Here is a 24,064-nt window from a genome sequence, read left to right on the forward strand (position 1 = left end):
AACCCGGAAAGCAAATATCAAAGGAGACAAGCCAAAATGTTCTTCTGCAAAGACACATTTGATTGAACAAGATCCGACTTAAAAGGAGCAAATGACTCGAACGGGGGGGGGGGGGTGACATTAGCAATTGAATGGTGTTGATTGATTTATCCCGGGGGAGGGAGTTGGACATCTTCAGCTTCAAACTGACTCAGAGAACCCACGCCCACAAATCGCCAACATTCATCAAAGCGAGCAGGTAGTAATCAGACCGAGGCGACACTGCTCGCGTGCAGCTGTGCTTTCAAACCAACAGGAAGACCAGACAAAAAGAAAACCATCAGCGCTCGGCGCAGCTCAAAGCAGCAGACTGGGACCTCCAATCCGAGACCAAGTCCTGACTAAACAACCAGATGGAGCTGTGCGATATTACATTATCATCTATGGTAGAGCGATATAAAAGTACTAGTACAGTAACAGTACATTGCAACCGGCGTATACAGCAAAGAAAGTAAGTATTTGAACACCCTGCGATATTGCAAGTTCACCCAGCTTGGTGAAAAAAGGTCCACTGTTGGAGCAATCATTAGAAAATGGAAGAAGCTCAACATGACGGTCACTCTCAATCGGAGTGGAGCCCCATGCAAGACATCACCTCGTGGGGTCTCAATGATCCTTAGAAAGGTGAGGAATCAGTCCAGGACTACACCACAGGACTTGGGTCAATGACCTGAGAAGAGCTGGGACCACCGTTTCCGAGGTGACTGTTGGTACTACACCAAGACGCCATGGTTTGAAATCACGGCACGGAAGGTTCCCCTGCTTAAACCAGCACATGTCAAGGCCTGTCTTAAGTTTGCCAATGACCATTTGGATGATACAGAGGAGTCATGGGAGAAAGTTTTTGGTCAGATGAGACCAAAATGGAACTGTATGGTCATAATTTTACTCACCGTGTTTGGACGAAGACGAATGATGAGTTCCATCCCGAGAACACCGTCCCTACTGTGAAGCATGGGGGTGGTAGCATCATGCTTTGGGGGTGTTTTTCTGCACATAGGACAGCACGACTGCACTGTATTATGGAGAGGATGACCGCGCCCATGTATTGTGCGATTTTGGAGAACAACCTCTTTCCCTCTGATGAACATTTCAGACCTTTCCATGAATTCCAAGTGGGAGAACTTGCAATATAGCAGGGCTTTCAAATACTTATTGTCTTCACTGTATAAATGCAAATTTGGGATATAAAATGTTGCCCATAATGCACAGCAGTACAACCAAACGCAAACAAGATTCCCTAGTATGCCTAAAAAAACTAAACCTTTTGGAAGTTCAATCCCATCTGTCATCGGACAGGAGGCAGGGTACACCTTGAACTGGTTGCCAGCCAATCACAGGGCACATGGAGACAGCCAACAGCCGCACTCACAACCACACTTAGTGGGAATTTAAAGTCTCCAATGAATGCATGGTTTGGGGATGCGCCGCCGTGCCACCGGAACTAATTCAGAACTGAAAAAAAAGTTGATCACTCTCTTGAAATGAAAACCCATATTGCACTTATTATTTACACACACACACACAGGCAGGCAGCTGCAACATGCCTACCGGATGCAAACATGAATGGCGCTTGCCAAATTGGGCGTTCTTCATCACCAACATATGATGCCTCGTATGCAGCGTGTCCAGACGGGTTTTGTCATGGAAGTCCCCGGCAAAACCTGGCACTCTTGAATGAAAATGAACCTTCAATTGATAAATGTTCTCCGACACCAGAATCAGCACGTTCTCACCACCCTTCATCAGGCAAAAATGAACAAAGTTACTTCACGCGCACCCAAAATATGAACTTGTATTGACTGAAGGTAAAACTGTTGGAAGACGACTTCAAAATTACCCTGATCACTGATAAATGCTACTTATGGTGCTGTGATATTTTTTTTCCCCTTTCTATTCAATTCAGATTTTTTTTTGTGCATATATAGCACACTTATATTTCAGATCATCACACTAAATTTAATATCGCACAAAGACAACCCAAGTAAATATAAAATATAAATTAAATAATCGATCAATGTCGAAAAACATTCTGTTGTTGGAAGTGACAAAGAAAATTTATATAAAAATGAGCCACTAAAAATAAATTCTGTGATCTTTTTTTGCTCAAGATAGTCAATATCTGCCCACTGTAGTACAACACAACTGAGGGCAAGGTTTTAATATTTGAGCTAATACCTGATTGAGCCTGCTTGCATTTTTTTTTTTTTTTTTAAATCGGCAGCCAAATGATTCTTAACACATAGCAGATGTATATAAGGTTTACATGCAAGTAAACACGTTAAGCAAAAAAAAAAAAAAAAAAAAAAATTGCTTCAAGCTGTCACTGCGAGCTTTTAATGTGCCGTGAGGATGTCGCGACCTTGCTTGTCTCAGTGAATCCAAGGTTACATCTTCTCACACATGATATAAGCCACAGGACAGAACTGGAAAACTGGCATATTAGCCTGTGGTGAATGTGGCCAACAAAAGCTGATGGCGGTTTCGCCAGCTCTATACGTTTGCCTCCTAATGAGGACGAGCCGTCACGCATTAACGTCAATGGGCCTTCAGCCGTAAACAGGTCAGTGCGAGTGAAAATGAATTCATACAACATAACGTGAACAAAGTGGCCCCTGTCCTCCAAAAGCGCGCCACACTTTGAGCCATGCTCGGCGGACAAGGTTATGAACTAATACGTTAGACAAATAGACGGCTTGGTTCCTCCTCTTGGCTCAGAGAGTAACATGTACGGCATCTCCACATCCATCCGGGAGTCAACTGTAACTTCTACGATGTCGTTTGGCGGAATTGTAAAGGTTATACGGGGGTCCTCGGTTTATGACTGATGGTATTTCCTCGTTACGAACGGCATCAAAAGTCACCGAGTTTTCACCTTTCCGGCGTGCACGCCAAACACAAATTAAAGGTAAGAATTTCTTTAGGTTTCTGTTTTTCCGCTTTAATTACAGAGTTGTTGCAGAGTAGCATTGGGGATCCTTTGTCTATAAAAGGATTTGGAATGAATGCTGTATTTTGTGTGTGTGTGTGTGTGTGAAATAACACTTCCTATGGCTTGCAATTTTCAAAAAGAAAAATTCATTAAAACACAAATAAAATGTAAATAGTGTCCAGCGCTACTTTGTATGACTCTATGTTTAAAAGATATTTCGAGTATAGAAAGTGTTTGTAAGAATATGGTAGAGGTTAATATATGTGTGGGGAAGATCAATGAGAATATGGGGAGGTTCATGCATCTTTAAAATATGTATATTCAAAGAAAATAAAAAGTTTGTTGCTTTGTGGATTTCACCTATTGCGGTGGTGGTCTGGAATTCAACCCCAGTGAAAGCATACAAATACTTGCTGTATTTATGACTGTACTGCGACGTTACCACGGGTCCGAGATTGCGCGTCTTCCAGAATCAGATTACGTTAGTGTTGTCGAAACAAACGTAGCGAGCACGGTCATAAGGACTCCCTGGAATGTTGTTTTTTTTTTTTTATTTTGTTTTTTTTTTAATCGTGCAACAATTACTGATACCAAGCAAAATGAGACATCCCATCAATAGTAATAAGTAGAAGTTTAGTAAGGCAGCTAAGTATCATCCACTTTAACAGATGTTTTGTGCCAAATTACTGTCATCTGAGTCATCCAAAATAAATGCTGAAATTTCTTTCCCCAAAGGAAGAAAAAAAATGCAGATTACCCACTTTTTATATCACCCAGATTGTTCACCCTTCAGTTGACAAATCAATTTGATTGGTTGTGTTTTAGTTTAACGCTAGTTTGAGGAATTTGTGTCAGAATGTGTTTTTGTCTTAGTAAAAAAAAAAAAAAAAAAAAAAAAAACACTTTCCAAACAATTACAACGTGGCCTTGCATTCTGCTTCGGAGTACAGACCTCGTAAAGTAAGTGCAAGAACAAGGAAGAAACCGATGCAATAACCACTTCTGTGTACTTTCAAAATCCTTTCTTAGAAAGTCATAGTAATAGGTTCCTATTTACAATATACAGCATAGGATGAAATATTTTGACATGATTTGTTTATGATTAAGAGGGAAACATGTTAACGTTTTCTTTTTTCGCTCCTCCAAATAAATCAGTCCAACCATCTCGAGTGAAAGGTCCAACTTTAGAGGCTACTTGATGTCAGCTGGGGTGGGGGGTGTTTTGTAAAACATCATCCCATAATGCAGTAGTAATACAAATATGATAACTGTATTCAAAGGAAATACACGTGGTGCACATACAGTATTGCATAGAACAGTGAAACTACAGTATGTGCGCACGCACACAGGTGGCCATTGAAGTACTTTGATCTCCACTGCTTTCATTCAGAAGGCGTCTCATGTCATCGCGTTGTCTGACGAGCCTGAAGGCTACTGCGCTTACCTTTTAATGGACACACTCGTGTTAACACTATGACAGCAGTACACTAGATAAGAGGGATGAATGTGTGAGGATGTGGGGGGGGGGGGGGTGGTACCAGAGAAAACGAGAAACTTCCAGATGGGGTTGTTTCTTGGTACTTGATCATTTCAAATAATGCAAATGTATTTTCAAGGGTAAGACTATATATAAATGGTAACCTGACCCAATTAGCCAAAATGCCGGTCTAATGACTCAAAATTCATCTTGTACTATTCCAAAACAAAGACGTCATTCTCCAATAACTGAACAATCCAATTTGATTATTTGACAACCATCTGTGGCTAATGGGTTAAGTCCTGGTTTGTGCTCTTCTGGGCCGATGATTTTGTCACAATGCCATAAAAGACCCCTTCCACATTTTGGCTGACGCAAGCAACCACTTTTAAGCTGTCGCCAAGTCACTTATTTTTTGTTTCTCGTGGCTTACTTTCACGAGCATCCCTCACTGCATCATTGCCGCGGTCAGTTTGTGTGTTCGAAAGATCCCCAAGTGGACGCTGTCTGTTTGTTACTTTTTTTTGGCGGGGAATGTGCACTCACTTAAAAAGATTTGTAGTGGTCAAGCAAGTCATTCCTAATTACTTCTAGCAGCATAGCCACTAAAGACCATGTTTGCAATGGAAATTATATGACTAAAATTATCTGAGATAAGAAGAATACTATTGACGAGTTCTCAAGCGTGGCAGTGCAAATATGTAACTTTCAAGGAAATCATATCAGACAACAGCCTCATTAATTAATTGCAGAATTATAAGCGTGCCTCTCCGAATGAGCAAATGTGACTAAGACTCAAAAATGACTCAGTCTGAGGTACATCTGCGCCCATTCAACTTTATTTACCTTCCTGACAGCATGAAATGCAACCAAGGATGAAGAACTAAGCTGCTCTTGTCAAAGAAAAGACAAAATCCCTGATGTTGCTTTGCTGTTTAAAAGAACTCTTAAGTCCATTTTTCCCCCCACTGGCAAGACTTCAAAGGAGCCGCTTCAACAAGTCTGGGCTCTTACATCTTAGATCAACACTCACAGATGAGCTCCACTGACGGGGAAACAAAGAGCGACAGAGAAATACAGCAAAGGGGAGACAAATTTGGGAGAGGCTGCATTAAAAAAAAGAAATTCAAAATTGCAATCAATGATTGTGTCTGTTTCTTCCACGCTGAAGAAGAATAAGTCCGTACAACTCCAAAGCAATACTGTTAGGAAGAGAAAGATGTGCAAAAACAGTGTTTTTAATTAATTTAATGTTTGATAACAGTTCGTTTTGTTTTTAATGACTCAGCATTTTAATGAAGAATGAAAATATTAAATGATGTACTACAACAGTCTTTATGAATACAATAGAAATTCTAGTCATTACGTAACTTAAGCAATTGGATGAAAAATGTCAATGTTATTAATCTGATCTCACCTCTGAATGAGTGATCTCAACATGCACTTTACATTTCAATCTTTGCTGAGCATGGTCGTCCTCATTGAGATTAAAAATCCATTTTCCGAGCGTGCCCTACACATGAACCGTCAACAGGACATAATTATGACTCGCTTGCTCCCTTAATCGTATATCGGACTCAAGTATGTGACAATCATGTCTTTGGCAGCTGTTGGCTATTTGACGTATTTGTTTTTGTGCATGGAATTATAGTGGTGGGTCAAATGAAAACTTGTCATGCTAATTTTGAAACCAGACAAACAATCGTGCCTGAAACCTGTATTTATTTTGGTTCAGTGATCTCCGGTTCTTTGCGAGCGGTGGGGGCGAGTGCAGCGTCTCAGGTCACTTTTTGCTGGCGCGTCAAGTGTAAAATGCTTAAAGCAATTTCACTGATCATCAAGCAATCATATATTTTGTTGGCAAAGGGCTTTTTCGGTTCATGTAACTTGTTTTTATGTAATGTCCTGACATTATGGCAATATTATTAAAACATTGTATATTTTTCTAAATCTGAAGCCTGGGGAGGAACAATAATATTTCTTGTGTGATTCTTTACCCACCAAAACGTGAATCAGTGTTCTTAGAAACATTAACAGTTTTTTTTTTTATTTTGGGGTGATTTTTCAACTACTTTAAACTTTGACCGTAGATATCAGTCTTAAGATAAAAGTAATGCTTTATGAGAGGGAGGACATTTAAAAAACATATAAATGTGTTCTCATATACTCCTTCTGAGAGGCTAAGAGTTATCTACGTCAAAATCACGTTGACTGGTCATACCGCAATGATGATCATTTATAGTCTATCTGATTAACAAATAGACCGCATCCAATCCAGGAAGAACTCGGCAATGCACTTTATTTTTCCGTCTCCGTCGTACCGTTGTCGTCTTATCGAAACGGGCCTGGTAATTAAAGCTATTTATTAGCTCCAAACAGCCAATTAAGAGTCCTTCAGCACAACAAGACAACGCACTAATCAATTCAAAACACACAAGGAGATGACCGAGAAAAAGAACAATAAAAATAAGATCTCTCAATAAGTGTCAAAGATATTAAAAGGGGGCATTTACACCATCATTATTCTGTTATCCTGTCTGGTCAAATTTTTCTTTAAATTCAATTACCGTTTCAATTCATTTTGATGCTGAACAATTATTTAATTACCTGCTGTGTTCAATTCTTCAAATTTTTTGTTGTTGTTGTTGAAGTAAAACAAAATAAAATGTAATGTTTGAATGTAGGTCACGTCTCTCAAACATTAATGATAGTGCTCGTTTGCAAATAAAGAGGGTGTTTACCCCCTTAATTTACTAGTTCCATTATTTTTAAAAGCATCTTTGTGAGTTAAACTATGGTATATCAATTGTTAAAGAAGAAATTTATGGAAACAAGTCATGATGGAAATGACTCGTTTAACGTTAGGGATTTTACAAGAAATACGTTAGTTACACAATAATAACACAGACCTTTTTATTTTTTTTTAACATCTCTGCGCTAGCACAATATAGCATTGATCCACAAATAAGACTCCAGTGAAACAATGAATCCCAAGCTCAACATCTCATTGAACAACGAGAGACAAAAGTGAAGTGCAAATTAGTGAGCTTGATGTTAGTCCACTTGACTGACATAACGTTCGCGCTGCGGGTTGCAGAGTGTCTCTTTTAATTCTAATACCATCGAATGTGTAGCTTTTTTTTTTGTTTTTGTTTTTTTTTTTTTAAACTGTGACAACAATAGTATAACGCCACCAAAACGGTACAGTTTTTGGTCAGTGTAGCGACATATGACCAATCTGGTGATCCATAAGAGGGAAAACTTTGAGTCAAACAGTTGAAAAACGTTGCAAATGTGACCAGAGAGGAAGAACAGTCACATGAGGATATTATCATGTAACCATTCAAAGGAGGGTTTTAGTGAAGAGAAATGAAGGAAATATTACTCTTTCTCCGAGTTTCTTTATTTTAGTTTGAAATTGAACATTTCCAAAACGTGTATTATTCCTCTTCAACTGGGCCGAGCTCATAAATGTACAGGCATGATCCGAATGTAGAATGTCAAACTGGTCACTTAAGATGCACAAAAGCTGTTAAATGTGACGTCCCCACTGGGAACTCTGATCAAAACTGCATATCATATGTGAAATGCTATTATGAATCAAAAAGGTTTTGAACAAACATAACGAGCATAAAGGGCGGGGCAGTGGAGCAGCTGTAAAGCGTTGGTTCTCAGTTCTGAGATCCCGGATTCAATCCCGGCCCTGCCTGTGTGGTGTTTGCATGTTCTCCCCGTGCCTGCGTGGGTTTTCTCCGGGCACTCGGGTTTCCTCCCAGATCCCAAAAACATGCAACATTAATTGGACACTAAATTGCCCCGCCGGTGTGATTGTGAGTGCGGCTGTTTGTCTCCATGTGCCTTACGATTGACTGGCGACCAGTTCATGGGTGTACCCCGCCTCCTGCCCGTTGACAGCTGGGATAGGCTCCAGCACTCCCGTGACCCTCGTGAGGATAAGTGGCTATGAAAATGGATGGATGGACGGGTAACCAGTATATAGTACAAAGAGGATAAAAGATGAAAGTGGAACAACTAAAAAATTTGCAAAATAGCAGAACTATCAAAGAAATACGACGGAGTAGCAGAGGATTATTGTGTATTCTGTGATGAGAAGTTGGAGAGGCTGATTGTTCCAGGGCTGCGACTCATCGTTTCCATGACACGTGCATCCCGGGGGCTCAAACAGTCTCAAGTATGAAATGAAGTATGTAATACGTTTCACTTTACACTGCACAAAAAGAAGTTGGGCAGAATGGGTCAGATTTTTTTGTAACCCTTTAAAATCTACGAAAAATTCCCGATGTGCACGGTCAGTCATAACTTCTAAACCCCCTGAAAAATCCCCAAATCTTCTGCGATTCTGAATTTGTTACAGCATTTATTTCTGTGCTTATTTAATTGTCCGTGAGAAGTACAGGTGTGGGGAGGAAGTGACTGTTGACTCAGAGACAAAAAGCAGATGTTGTTGTCAAACTGTTTTACGCGACTGCTGATGTTTACCCATACGCATCAGCAGAGAAGAGACACACACCAATAACTTTATATCCATATTCATATCCACCGAGCATACTTTCTTCATAACTTAAAATGGTTGTATAATAAAGTTTCTTTTTTTTTTTTTCCTTCTTTTGGGCAAGTAAATGACAAGCAGACATTATTAAAAAGTTACATTGGCATGTCCACAGAAATCTTTTATACAGGTGTTGCATTTTAATCGATATGCACGCTGTAACATTACGTTATTCAAACAAGGCTTTCTGTAAACTGCAGCGAGGATGAAAGTTATATAACACTTTTCAAAATTTGCAATGGGGGAAGCAGCTTTTTTTCCATCTGGGTATGCTATTATATCCTTACGTACACAAGCAATGATTTTCCAAATGCGATTTTAGTTGTTTCTTTATTTTATTAAGCTCAAATAGATATGTGGCAATTAGAAATAAATATCGGAGCACTTCCCCTTTTTCCAGCTGGTATTTAGCACAAAAATGCTCCACTGGCTAAATCTGTTGCAGCAGGAGTTAAAGGCCCACCTGCTGCTTGAAATAGACCTCGCAGCCTGCAAACAGAATCTGGATTCACTTGGATCTTTTATAACGATAATAAACATCTAATTGTTCAGTGAAAGTAAAAAGGTGAATGTGAAATATCCAATTACTGGATTAAATGCTCGAGTAGTTTTACAACCTAAACAATACGAGGCATCGCTTCTAGCCTGCTGGAAAGCAAAATTTTACCAGGTATGGGACAAAACGCGTTAACGATGACTTTAACACTGATGATTGCAACGGAAGGGTGGATTAGCAACTGTAGAGGTATACAGAAACGGCCCCAAAAAACACGCTGCTCCATAATTCCCTCAGATGATTGAAAAACCTGTAAACTCATACGACTCCTGATAAAGGACCTCAGCTACCCAGCGAAATCCATAAAAATGCAAGCTTTAAAATGGTGTGAACATGTAAACACGGAATATGTGCAGGCAGCGATAAGCTCGCCAAGGCGTGTTTAATGAAAAGCTGAAGTGCCGAACAAAGAGAAACAATGCAGTTTGCGTCTCTCAAGGCAAAGTGAATTAATCCTGCAGATATTGGCGGAGTTATTTGGCTGTCTTAGCATTGTGTGTGCAACTCTGTGATAAAGCGATAAACAGGGATTTAAATGGAAAGGGTGAAAGCGACAACACACCACACAACATCGGCGAGATAAATACAGTAAGCAACTGCTGGAGCCGGATCAGTCGTCTGTCCCTCGTCTTTTAGTGGGCACGAAAATGGAGGCCCAATCAGCACCGGCAAAGAATTCCTCTGACAGCACAGGCACAAAGAAGTCACAAAAGTTAAAACTGGTTTTGTCAATAGCTCGAGACAATGTGTCTAAATTTCCATATAGATTGTAATGATTTTCTTGAAGCAGGCTTCAAATGTCTGAAGATTAGCTGAGCTAAGCAATCAGCGCAGTGAAACAATTAGGCAAATGAGGCTGCATTCATAACAAACCTTTATGCCTACTTGGCCCATACGCGTCCACTAGTAGGCTGGGAGCAATCACGCTGCTGGTGGCAATGTGCCACATTTTTACCCTTCGAAAACGACAATACCGTAGAATCCGAGGCCGTACCGTTTATAGAACTGGAACAAAATATTTTGAAATTTTGCAACAAAAAAAAAAACCAACAAAAAAAGGAGGAGCCTCAACAAATAAAGTAAAAATAAATAACGATAGAAGAAAGGACTGCAACATACATCAGTTCTAATAAGGAAGAACCATCGCACGAGCACAGTCGGTGACCGATACTGTACCTGCACATGAAGCGATTGATTATTACACCAACTCAATGCGCCGGAAAACTGCAAGCCCCGGCCCTCTTATTAGAAAACTCATTTATAGCCCTCCACATCCACAGTATTACTGTATTATTTTTTTTTTTTTAAATGAACTATAAACAACACAAGACAATTATTATGAAGGAAGGAGGAGATTGCCCTGGCTGCTCTAGTGACAGAAACTGGCGAGAACATGTCATTAGATTGAACGCTTATTCAGTTTTTTGGTTTACAAGATGTATTTTTCATTCAAATATTTAATGTCGTTATGAGTTTTGGTCAATCTGATGATCCATAAGTGAGAAAACTTTTGAGTTTACAGCGAGTTTCATTTTACGAATTCAGGCTATGTTTTCCATCATCCTTATGAAAATCTTAATCCATTAGCTTTTCCGGGTCGGGTCGCGGGGGAAGTAGCTTCAGCAGAATTCCCTTTCCCCGGCCACTTCTTCCAGCTCTTGCGGAGGGATCCCGAGGCGTTCCCAAACCAGCCGAGAGACGTAGTCTCTCCAGCGTGTCTTGGGTCGTCCTCGGGGTCTCTTTCCGGTGGGACATGCCCGGAACACCTCACCAGGGAGGCATCCGAATCAGATGCCACAGCCACCTCTCAATGCGGAGGAGCAGCGGCTCGACACTGAGCCACTCCCGGAAGACCGAGCTTCTCACTCTATCTCTAAAGGACAGCCCAGACACCTTTGCGGAGGAAACTCATTTCGGTTGCTTGTATCCGTATTGTTACGGAAATCTGTCTACGGAAAATGAGGATTCTTTTCAATCAAACTTTAGACTGCTGTTGTTAAGAAGATTCTTCACTCACTTCACTTCGCTCATATTTTTCTGCATTTTATCTAATTTCTTAGTGAAAGCTGGAGGGACAACACAATGAACCAGCACTGTGTGGCCACATAGGTTAGAACCCCCCCCAAAAAAACCCCTTCCAAATGAACTCACGGCTTTCGTGCATTTGAACAATTGCACACGTGTTTCATAAGTCCCTCATGTGGAAGCTGGACAGATTGAGCACAATGTACACATGTCTATAGAACTCTGTGGGACAACAGGAGCAGAAGAGACGACCATGTCTTTGGTAAACAGCACGGCATTGTGGGTAGAATATCATTGCAGACGCACGCACGCACACACAGGTGCTAGCACAAGCACACGCCAACAGGTCCGCTTCCATTTGTGTAGCCTTTGATCAAAGAGGAGGTGTGACATTACCGTGTCACGATAAGTTATTAAAGGTGTCTTTGCTAAATGAAGTCGAGGAAGAATGTGTCGCTATTACAACCCAAGGATGGCGAGGACGTCTAAAAATTATGGCAGCTCGTCATTTTTTTATCATCCAAATTGGAATTAGTAAAAATAGATGCGTGATTTTTTGCATTGTTATCTCATGGCAGTATTCTGAAGATGGTGTGGACACTTTTTAATGATAACGCTGAAATAGACGTGGACGGACGAGCAAATCGACTGTGGAACCAAAACAAATCACTCAAGCCAATAAATGTAAGTTTTGTCTCTTTCCGTAGCCTCTTTTGTCTACTCAAATAGTACGTTAATTAACGAGAAAAAAGTGTGCCGAGCAAACGTCAAGTTTGACAAAGGCAGAGGTTAGCTTTTCACAACATTATAAAGCAGCAGATTGGAAAAATCTCTCAGCAAATAAACACAATTAGGATCCCCAACGGGGGGGGAAAAATAATTTAAAAAAACATTAAAAGTGATCTGTTGGGGAGAGGGAGACTTGTTAGATTAATTAACTTCCTCCATTTTTTTTTTATTCCTTCTTTGTGACAAATGCTAATTACGTCAATGTTACTGGGCAAATTGAGAGTTAAAAAAAAAAAAAGGTAGGCTGGGAATTGACTGTGTGCAATTAGGTTATATTTTCCACAAACGCTCACTCATTCTTTTTTCATTGTGACTGCCCCCACTGACTTCCTTTATTCCAATGTATGTTTTACACACACATATTATATACACACACATTCATTTTTTTTTTTCTTTTTTTGCGCTGCCTCTCACTTTTTGCCGTCCCTGGTGGGGCTGAGCAGGTGCAGCGGTCCATGTTGACAGCTTGTCCCTTCTCACTAGCTGCAAGGCAAACTGTCACTCTTGTCATTCAGGCCTATGCACACAGCACGGAGAATGGATGCGGCATCTGTATTTGTATGTTCTCGGGAGATTATGATGGCGCACGGTGACAGGGGCAAAGGGGCACTGTAAGCACCGCGAGAACCAGCTGAACGCGCGCACCGCACACCCACCCGAGCATGCGTCTCGCAACTTTGACACGGCAGGGCCGACCCTTCGGGAGCAATAAAAAAAAAAAACTTGAAATTAAAAAAAAAAAAAAAAAATGTTAGTCTGTAGGTTGTGTTTTTACAGTTTATACAACCTTACAGGATCTCTGTGCTCAGCAAACCAGTGGAGTACTCTGGAGTACCGTATTTTCCGCACTATACGGCGCACCTAAAAGCCGACGGTGCGCCTTATAATCCGGTGCGCCTTATATATGGATCAATATTGAGCCTTTAGACCAGCTCTATCTAATGGATGCATAATGTAACCCCAGGCTCTACTGTAGCATCTATTCTATGCTTATATTCCGGTTCGCCTTATAGTGCGGAAAATACGGTAACTAAAAATTGATGTGAACATGCCAACACCAGCAAGCATATTAATGTCATTTTTAGACAAAACAAGATTATCATATAATCACACATTTCAGGCAAAAAGAATTTTTTTTTTAAATAGTTGGTTTCATGACATTTCTCAATGCAGGCATGTTGACATCGTGAAGGAGTATAAAATGGTTTAAAAATACAGCTATTGGGATTGCACAAAAACATGCATGCTTGAACTCCACAAAAGCGTGTGAAGGGGTGACAAACCCTGTTTATACTGTAGTTATTAAAGATAATACACTGTCTTCCTCTAAATCATGAAGAGAAATATGTGAAAAATCCATGACTAATCTTTGAAATATGGCACCTTTAGTCAGAAAACAACAAGCAATATGATGTATTCCAAAACGATACACTGACCAGTGGGGCATTATTGAGAGTTGACTGTAAACACTAGTGGGCGTGTTTGTGTATGTGCGTGTGTGGTGGTGGTGGGGGGGCACTGGCTCCAGACAAAGTGCTGTGCCAGGTTTCTACCCACTGGTCTTTTCATTGCTAATGGATGGGCCGTGTTCAGCACCATCTGGCGACAGGATACTTCGCATTCATCATTGCAAACACACACAGAGGCACACGCACACGCACTCGTAAATTAAAGCACACACCTTGAGTGTTGAACACTGTAGGCTCGTATTCATAAAAATGTATACTCAAATGTCGTATTTCCAAATAAAACACGTTAACTGTGATCACCTATCCATCCGTCCATTTTCTGAGCCGGTTATCCTCACGAGTACTGGAGCCTACGCCAGCTATCTTTGGGCAGGAGGCGGGGTACACCCTGAACTGGTTGCCAGCCAATCGCAGGGCACATAGAGACAGATAACAGCCGCACTCACAACTCACACCTAGGGGCAATTTAGAGTCTCCAATGAATGCGTGTTTTTGAGATGTGGGAAGAAACCAGAGTGCCCGGAGAGATCAACTACATGACAGGAAATTAGAAAGCCCAATAAAGAAGGAAGCTCATTTTTCATGAACTCAACTGAGTGTCAATAGTAGTCTGTACTGAAGGTTGACATTTACCTCTCTGGTGATTTATCATTAGCCACGGGAGGTTGAGACACAACCTTGGCAATAAAATAGCAATTAGTTCATTTAAAAAAAAAAAAAAAAAAGACATTGTTTCATTTAGGTTTGTAGCCGGGAGCTTTGAAACAATAAAAAGTCCACAAAAACAACAGCTTCCCCGCAACTCGGTCTTTATCAATGACCTTTTCCTACATCACCAAATGCATATTACCAGTAATTGCCGTAAAGACGCAGACTAACCTTTATGTAGCGAAGCTTTCTCGCCGCCGTTACATGTGTATGTACACAGACAGCACACTGATGCGAAGACACAAAACCTTCTCGAAACTATAAGCCGAAAGACCAGGCACGCATAGGAATCAAACTTGTAAGGAGGGATATTGTGGTCTGACAGCGATAATATCATATTTGCGTCCACATTTCCTCAGTCAAAGGACACAGGCAAGGGCGGGCAGACCTTAGTGGACCTGGGAGGACTCGTGCTTGACATTAGATCTTTTTAGCAAAATCATATCTCAGCTATCTTGACTTGTAATGCACAGAGATTTATTTTGCAATCTCTGGAAATGCAAAAAGAATGACATGAGTATTCAGGGATTTATCGGAAACTGCACAATAGCAAAATCATTTTATTGAAAGGAGTGGACCACCGTTCCTGGGTTGTGCTTGAAATCGGAGATGCACTATATAAATGCCATCTCTATCTTTAATAGTATTTATGAATTCCACCGAGAAAGAAGAGGCTCTCTCTATGTGTGCTGTAAAGTAAAGCTTTCCGCAAAATCAGAGCTACAATCGTCCGGATTTTCCACATCCTTTAGTTGATGGTGTCTCGGTATTGAACACAATCCCAACGGCATCACTGAATTGAAGGACGATCGATCACTATAGTTAAATTCTGAGCATCAAGTTCCAAGGAAATTGGAGCCCATTTGTAATCAGGAGGCAACACTTAACACGCTCTCATCCACAAGATGGATGACAAGAGATGATCCCCATTAAGTGTAAAACTAAATCGTCACGGCCCTTAAGACAATACACGAATGACAACTTGTGATGTCAAGTGAGGGGCTTCTTCGGAAGCGCTCGCTGAAGATGAGCCAAGTGCGTGATGACGGGAGATGAGCAAGGATGCGTAAAAAAAGCAAGGAAAAGAAAAATACAGCCTCACCTTGTGGTCATAAGGGTTGTAGGAGTGAAACAGTTGAGAAAGTTCTTTTGTCCGTTGTTTCTTCTGTGATGGCAAACAGAGGTGGAATGCAATGTTAGACAGATACACAAAACATATACGACTTACACTTTAAACCAAAGTCTATGGAAGTAAATAAGTGCCACAAGGATTTGAATTTGAAATGCCACAGAAGACAGGATTTGAATTTGAAATGGAAAGTGATCACATTTTCAATAGTTGCTACAATTTGCTGTCTGAAATTCACCGTCTGTGCCACCAGGCAGGGTTACTTCAAGTCAAAACCGGACAGCCAGCCAATCTAGTTACGTTTTCATAGTATGTGACGTCTCGTGACTAAGAAAGCATAACTGCGACTTGCTGGGTGTTCTGCTGGTGAATTTTAGACATCGGTTGAATTTCAGACAGCGAATTGTAGCCAGTTCAATTGTTAACGTTGAAAAGTTACACTGAAATACAACTGTTGAAAATGTGATCACTTTACAAGAGTCTCAATTATCATTTCTAAGAGTCAAACTGGAAGGCCTCATCTTGAGGATCAAACGTAATTAAAAAAAATGAAAATTATTTACAAAATTTGAGCTTGTGCTTATACTTCATACAACCACGATATGGAATACATAATACTGAAGATCAAACCTTAACATTGTGCCACTCTAAGTAAGCAAGCGCTGTCTAGTTTAAGGTAAAAACAGCACATGTTTTGAAGATGTCGACTTATTCGCTTGTGGGGTCACTCCAGCAAATGGAGGAAAATCATTACGGCTAACAACAACGCCTACAGTCATTTATTCATTCTTGGAAATTCTAAATGCAGACAAAGAAAGAGCAGAACAGAGACTTTTTCACCTCACAAGCCGTATCAGAAAATGTTTTTGATTAAATGTACGCTCAAAGTCCAGCCTTAACCTTCGTTATTCCGTAATGTGTAATAACACCCGCGCGCGGGAGATGTGACTGTTTGATCCATCGAAGTTGTTAATCCAATCAGTTACATGACGCTGACACAGTTACAAAGAGGCGTAATTAACCCGCTGATTAGGCCATCTCTGGCTGAGGGGGGGAAGGCTGGATGCACTTGCCACTCTTGCGACAAGCAAAGCAAAGCAAATGGATTTATATAGCATAATTCACATGATTAAAACCATTTAAAACCAAAGAAAAACATGTAAAATTGAAAAAAAATACAACATAATGAAAAAAACAGGACAATTAAAACAGCGTACTTTCATTATCTAAGATGTCTATCCTCACAAGGGTCGCGGGAGCCAATCCCAGCTGTCTTTGGGCATGAGGGGGCGTACACCTAGAACTGATTGCTAGCCAATCGCAGGGCACATACATACAAACAAACCATTCGCACTCTCAATCACACCTACGGACAGTTTAGAGTCTCCAATTACTGCATGTTTGTGTGATGTGGGAGGAAACTGGAGAAAATCCACGCGGGCATGGGGAGAACATGGAAACTCCGCACAGGCCCCGGATTTGAACCCAGGCCCTGAAAACTGTGAGCCAGATGTTGTACAGAGTGCCGCCAAAACCAGCGTACAGTGCAAGGAATATCATTCAAAAACGAAAATACTCTAAAAAGCCTGAGGGAAAAAAGAAGAGGTTTTTAACCTGGATTTAAAAACATCCACACTTGTGGCTGACGTCACTTCTGTTGGCAGCGTAATAGCTAAACCCTGCTTTAGCATGTTTGCTTTGGACTACTTGACATGAGTCAGTCGATCTCAGAGCCCTACTGGGTTTATATTGCAGTGGAATTTCTTTCATGTATGTAGGACCTCAACCATTTCTGATTTATAGAGCAGTAGCAGATCTTTAAAATCTATTCGAAAGCTGACTGGAAGCCAGTGGGAAGACTTGAGGATTTGAGTGACATGCTCTGAACTCTTGCAACTCTAACCCAGAACGCAAAGGTTTTGAACTTGGTCTTTGGTTTGTCCAGATATTGAGTCTAGGTATTGAATAACTAGCAACTTTGTAAACATTCCCATTCTTTCTCCGGCTCACTCTATTCTGCTCTGTGCCGATACGTGAAGGCTTGATCTAGTGTCCCCGGGCCAGCTCACCACATGGGGACCTGACTAACCTACAGGTTGCTCTGCTTCCACATGCAGGCACGACTGCAGGTACACCTTCAGGAAACAGAAACACTGCGAGGTGAGGAGAAAAGTGGAAGAAGGCTGGGAGTAAAAATGCAGCCTGGGTACTCAAGCAGACAACGGTGCACCAACGTCAGCAGCTCAGTAAAATCAGGGAGGACAGAGTCTAATGTGGGGTTAAATTCTGGAAAGTGGACAACGCTAAACATGATTTACGTTATATCGCACATGCCATATGTTCTTTGCTGTAAAACATGGGAAAAATCAAGATCTTGTGATAGGAAGGGGAACTGACTGGGAATTGAGCTTGCAGGTTTTCATCTTGGGGATGGGAAGAAAGGATTACCACGTTTGTGCGTTAGAGGACAGCACACATAATGAGGGGTGTGGTCTCAATACCCTTCCATGAAGTTGTGTTTCGTACGCGTAGGAGTGAGTGATGCAGTGCATGCGAGGCAACAGGATGCGTGTTTACTGTGTTTTTCCATCAATTCGGTTGGGCAAAATGCAACCCTACCCACAAGCATCGGATCACCTCATCACATCTCATATTCCTGCGATCACATATCCCTTCTTCCCAATGACCACTTTGTCCACACAATTCACGTTCTTTTGGCCTCTCTAATAATTTTCCATGTCCGTCGAGCTGAGGGTTTCTTTTGTTTTCACTGAAATCCCTCAAGCACTCCGAGTCGAGGGGCTGTCCACGGACTCTCCCTCTCTTTTCTTTGGCTTTCCCTATACCCTCACGACTTCTTCATCTCCTATCTTTCCCCACAGGTGGGAAGAAGTCATACTTATTCACTCTTCACTCTCTTTCCACCATCTCCTCCCCCCTCAGTCAGTCTATCTCACTGTATGTGCCTGGAGCAGATTAGGTGAGAGCAATTCTCTCATCATCGCTGCTCAGAACCATTCTGCCGACTTCTGCCGCCCCTTATTCCCTTGTGTAAGTGTGTGCGTACGTGCGTGCATCCACAACACAGATATAACCGCAGGTAAGGGTTTCTCAATGCCTCATACACACTCAGTGCAGCAAATTTAACACGCACACGCACACACACACACACACACTAAAGTTGTTGTTCAAATGGCTTCCTAAAAATAACGTGAAGTATAAATAAAGAGACAGAATGAGAAAATTAATATAAAACAATCAGAGAGTGCAACAGTGAACGAGAAACAAAATAGTGGAATCATACAGATTCTCCTCCTTAATAATGTGATCTTGCAAAGTCGTGTGGGACTGTCACAGGCAGACTGCCTCATTTTGCATTTTCAATTCAACTTGAGGCATCAGGTATGATATTTTACCCAGATTACCCACAATCAAATTTTTCTTTTAAATGTTGAAATAGTTAAATTTTAAAACGGAATTTCCATCAACGTGATGAAGTAAGAGGAACATATTTAACATTTTAAAATCACGGGCAACAACCAACATTTGCTCCACCATGATATATTTTGGTATTGGTACAAGTGTAAAGTTATTTTATTTGGGGGGGGGGAGAAGAGTCCTGTTTGGCTGTTAATGAAGCGAAATGGAGAAACAGTTTTACTCCTGGAACACTTTTACTTAGAGTGGCGTTTTTGAGTTTCCTCTGTGATTTCTTCGTATTTTAATCGAAATTTACTGTGGATCGGAATCTTTCAGTCGAACAGAACATAATATCTCGAAGGGTGGGTGGAAAGAGACAAACACAAAGCGCTAACTGTACACATTATGAGAAAAGTGATTCCGTATCTACAAGAAACAAACATGAAATAAGGATGTGGCATCAGACTGTAGCGCTACACCCTGCGAAGGAAGGACAGGACAAGGACAGCACAAGAAGCATGCAAGACAAGCATCGTGAACCCGGCTACACAACTGAAATGTGTTGGGACTGACCAAGTGAATTAGAGAAGGTTATCCACAAGAATATACATATGTATCCGCCATACATAAGCAATTCGCCTCATGAAAGAATCCCACGGGTGTGTGCCTACGGACACACAGTTTTGCATGCAAAAAGACTGACATCAATGTCCTATAACAGCTGTGCCTGCAAGGCGGCGGCTAAGGACCCCACCCAATCAATCGAGGACAGAACCGGGACCAGGGCTCCACCTGAGAGCATCGCTGTGGACGGGACGTGTACTACTCCAAGGGACCCGAGCGTTCTGTCGGCCCAACCGAGGCCACCCACCAACTCGGCGCAGGGAACCAATGCCACCCCCCTCGACCACCGCCCCATATGCCCCCCACCCCCGGGAGGAAGGGCCCGCGATGTGGCGAGTCCCATCCCAACCCGAGGGCGGGAGAATCTCCCTTATTTGTTGGGAAAGGAGGACGGGTAGGGGCACACGACAAGAGTACGATCAGTGTGGGAACCCAGAGAGTAGCCACGGCCCATGAGAGGGGAGCCCCCACGCCACGTAAAGTTCTCATAATGTAACATGATGGGCTTTGGCGGGTGTGTTATCTTCAACCCAGAAAACTTAATCTAGCGTCCTGCTCATGTTGTGTCAGTGACAACCCAGCAATGCAAAGCCGATGTGTTTATGTGGCTTCGCCATCAACGTGATGGGGAATGATAGTTGTTGCCATGACGTCCATCTGTTGTTGCCACTAGAGACAGATGCTGTGGCTAACGGGAAGTGACAGTCCATGGATGGGGCCCACGCTCACAAATCTCATTTTCTGAATAACACAATATTGTACATGCCTGTGTGAAGATGCACAATTTTCCTGTTCATTAATGCATTAATACCGTCTGCATGAGGCTGATTTCTTTTTTTCTTAAATACAACACTGGCTTTGGTCTTTTAAAACTTGACTTTTCAGACATTGCATATTCTTAGACAGCAATATAATGTAGATTCATAAAATGATTATACAGCCTCTCAAGGAAGTAAGTAATTGTGTAAGTGCGCAAAAAGACTTTATAGGAAATCAATTTGGTTCCAATGCTCAAAAGAGAGTTTCGGGTAAACAAATAAATCCAATGATGAAATTATACGACAAATATTGGAATTCAACATTCCTTTTGGATCCCCAATCTAAAATGACTTGTAGCTATAGAAAATACTTTCCACCATAAACTTCAATAGAAAATCGATATTCACGCGATGCCCGTTTTATCCTATCGAGTTTTTGATCGAGAAGTTGTTCTTTTGCCGCATTTGAATAACTGCATGTGAAAGTAAAATCTGGAGAGAAAAAAAATAAAAAGTCAACCTCATTAATCATGTTCTATTCATCCCTGGCCCCAGACAGCAACTTGAGCGTCAGCTCACACTTAATGCTTGTTGCCTCTGGTCAAGTATTATTGGCTCCCATGATATTCATTAGAGAGAAAGCGTTTGCATTTGGGACAGACGAGCATGTGTTTTAACACGTGCGTGATGGCCGAGATGAACGATGGCAACACTCTGAGAAAGTGCTAGTAGCCGGCCAGCTGTTTGACTTGGGAGGGCAGCTGCACCAATGCCTCATGGGTAATGCAGTCCTATTAAAAACACAGTCCCGCGAGAGCAACTCATCTCTTTCCCCCCCACCCCCCTCACTCGCTTCAGCAGCTGCTCAATGGAAACTCTTTCTGGCATTCAAACAGCAAGCCCAGCACCCGCACGCACACACACACCGACTCAATTCTGCAAGACCATTTATCAAGGCTAAGTTCCGGTCACCTGGGGATGATTATGGAGATCCAAGCTAATAGCATTCACATCCTTCTATTCTCTACATGCTCCCGTCTTTCCCTTCATCCCTGCGGTCTTCCATCTGCTTCTGCTCTACGCTCCATGCGGCTTTCTCGCACGGATCGCGGGCTACAATCGGCAATAACTTGCGGATACCGCAAAGCACCTGGATATCCTCGCAGCTGGAGCGTCTCTCGCTTTCGTGTGTTTTCTTTGCTTTACTAATTAGTCAGTCGGCTTGGACTACTGTCCTAATAGTGTGGCCTTTGGTGATTGCACGGCTTCATCGCCAGTTGCCTTTTCATCTGCTGTTGAACAAAACAGTGCACTGACTAGATTACGTTTAGGTTCTGAGTTCTTTCTTGCAGTGCCAATATTCAGCTAATCATCGAACAATACACAAAAAGGCAAACACTTTTCAGATTTTTTTTGTTTACTTTTTTAATTGTCTAAAGGAACTGATATGTATTCAACAAACCTTGATCTAGCCAAGACAAACGCTCTCAAACATTTCTGCTTTGAAACATACGGGCCACCCAAAAACAATCCTTCAATTATTTGTATTTTGAATTCATGGAGCAATGGTGGAGCACGTACTGTACCATGTTCTGTGGTAAAAGAAAAGCACGTGGAGAAGTCTTAACAACTGATGCCACCTGCTTTCCACGGTAACAATTGTGCAACATAAATTGACATAAAGAAAGGGAAGATGTGACTTGGGGGGGCTTTCAGATTCATAGTTTGCTTGGTCTGCTACAAATCAGTTTCCCCCAGTTCGATTCACTTTCACATCGTAAAAAAAATTCCAAGAGAACAAAATAGAAAAAAAAAACCTACATAGCAGTGTGCAAAAATGTAAACTGAAATGAACACCAGCACCGCGTCAATTTGACATGTTGCTAATGTTTGTCTAAACTAGTGACCAGGCTACAGGCCACAAGCAAAGAACCAAGTGCATTTTCAAGGGGTGTGGCGAGCAGTAGCTCATTTCCATGATGCATAAATGCCCTCTCCCAAAAAAAAAAAAAAATGTTGCTGCCAGTGGATGTTTAGTGTGTTGGAATTCTTCATACTTTCTGTGTTTTGTATTGCAAAACAAATGCTTAGTATTTTTACTTAAGAGGATGGCCAGAAGCCAGATTTCTTGCCCTTCGATTTGCATTATTGTTGATTAGGCGCAACCTGATTGGTTCAATTAAAGGCTGGTGCAGAGCAAGGTAAGACTCCATTCTCAGCGCAAATGAACCACTTCAGGTTTGTCTGAAAGGACCACCTCGTCTCAGTTGTGTGGACCTGTTGCTTTGTTTCTGTTCAGTTACTGTTTGCACCTGACTGAACAAACTGCAACCACAGGGGGGAAATTAAAAACACATTTAGCCAACCAAAAACAATGGAAAGCTCGCATTATCTACTGTCGAATTTATTAATGGGAAAGGCACAGTATAAACTTCCCTGCATATTCATCATGCAAACCATATACAAATCGCCAATGACCCCGCAGCTAATTGGTGTGAACCTTCAGCTAATACGGTAGAACAAAGATGCTAAGGACCATCGAAGTGCACACTGCTACTCCAGAGCCCAAAGGCTCGTTCCCCAGTCGGTATTCTTTTGGATTGTAATTCCAACTTCTTTTCTCCTTGCTTTTGTTCCATCTTCTCACATCCGCTCTCTACTCTATCCACTACTCCATTTATTCATCCAGCCCCATGGCTATTCAGCGCAATAGCGTTCCAGACAAACCATCTGGTCCACTTTATTAATGAGTGACCCTTCACGGCCTCAACGTCACCTAGTTGCCACTAAAGTGTGTGTGTATCCGTGTGTGATGTGTGAGAGCAGGTGCGTGCCGACAGATGATGTCATTCTTTTTGCAGGTTTGCCCAACAGAAGCAGGTGTAATGCGAAAATACCATGTTTGGTCTTTTGACACGTAGTCATTGTTAAGTACGTAGATGGCCAGTGACCCATTACCATCAAGTACCTATTGCCCGTTTGTTGAAAAAAACTGTACCTAAATGATCTGAAAAGTAAGCTACTGGTGCTGGCATTCACATTTTCAAAGAGCTGTCTATGGAAAGAGGGTGTGAAGGGGTGCCCGCTTCCATCCAACCCCTGACAATAAGAGTCGGATGAGACCGATTCGACAGGAAAAAAAGCCAGCCAAAAAAAAAGAAAAAAAAAAGATAAGAAGCAGAGCAGCTGTGCGGTTGCCTGGGGATTGATCCCTCTAAGACGCAGTCAGCGTCTCCTCAGAGAATCAAGTGAAGGGGAGGGGGTTGCGGGGGGGACAAAGGGAATGACTTATGAAGACACTCAACATGAAAGAGATGTGTCAACACTTTGATGGTAAAGAGCGAGAGAGTGTAAATGCAAAAGAAGATGGAGCGTAACATGCAAGGTTCAGCATAAGGGGTCAGGCTCCAAGAGAAAAAAAAAAAAAGAGGCAAAAAGAAGATGAGCTTCACTTTGAAAATTGCACAACTGGCATGTGGTAAAGTTTCAATTTGAACCTGTTGAATTATGAAGTACGGTAATATTAGCAACCTGGAACTGTGGCGTTAATAGCGTCATGCTCACGAGT

General features: G+C 41.7%; 1 protein-coding gene across 1 annotated transcript in view; it reads right to left on the reverse strand.

Annotated features, from left to right (window-relative positions):
• Nucleotides 1-24,064, reverse strand: part of cdkal1 (CDK5 regulatory subunit associated protein 1-like 1) — a 195,467-nt gene that overhangs the window by 28,056 nt on the left and 143,347 nt on the right. The window contains exon 12 of the mRNA XM_061819899.1: nucleotides 15,668-15,730. Within this exon, the coding sequence (XP_061675883.1) occupies nucleotides 15,668-15,730 (63 nt within the window). The remainder of the gene's footprint in view (nucleotides 1-15,667; nucleotides 15,731-24,064) is intronic.

Source organism: Syngnathoides biaculeatus, chromosome 5 (genome assembly GCF_019802595.1).
Source record: "Syngnathoides biaculeatus isolate LvHL_M chromosome 5, ASM1980259v1, whole genome shotgun sequence".
Lineage (NCBI taxonomy): Eukaryota > Metazoa > Chordata > Actinopteri > Syngnathiformes > Syngnathidae > Syngnathoides > Syngnathoides biaculeatus.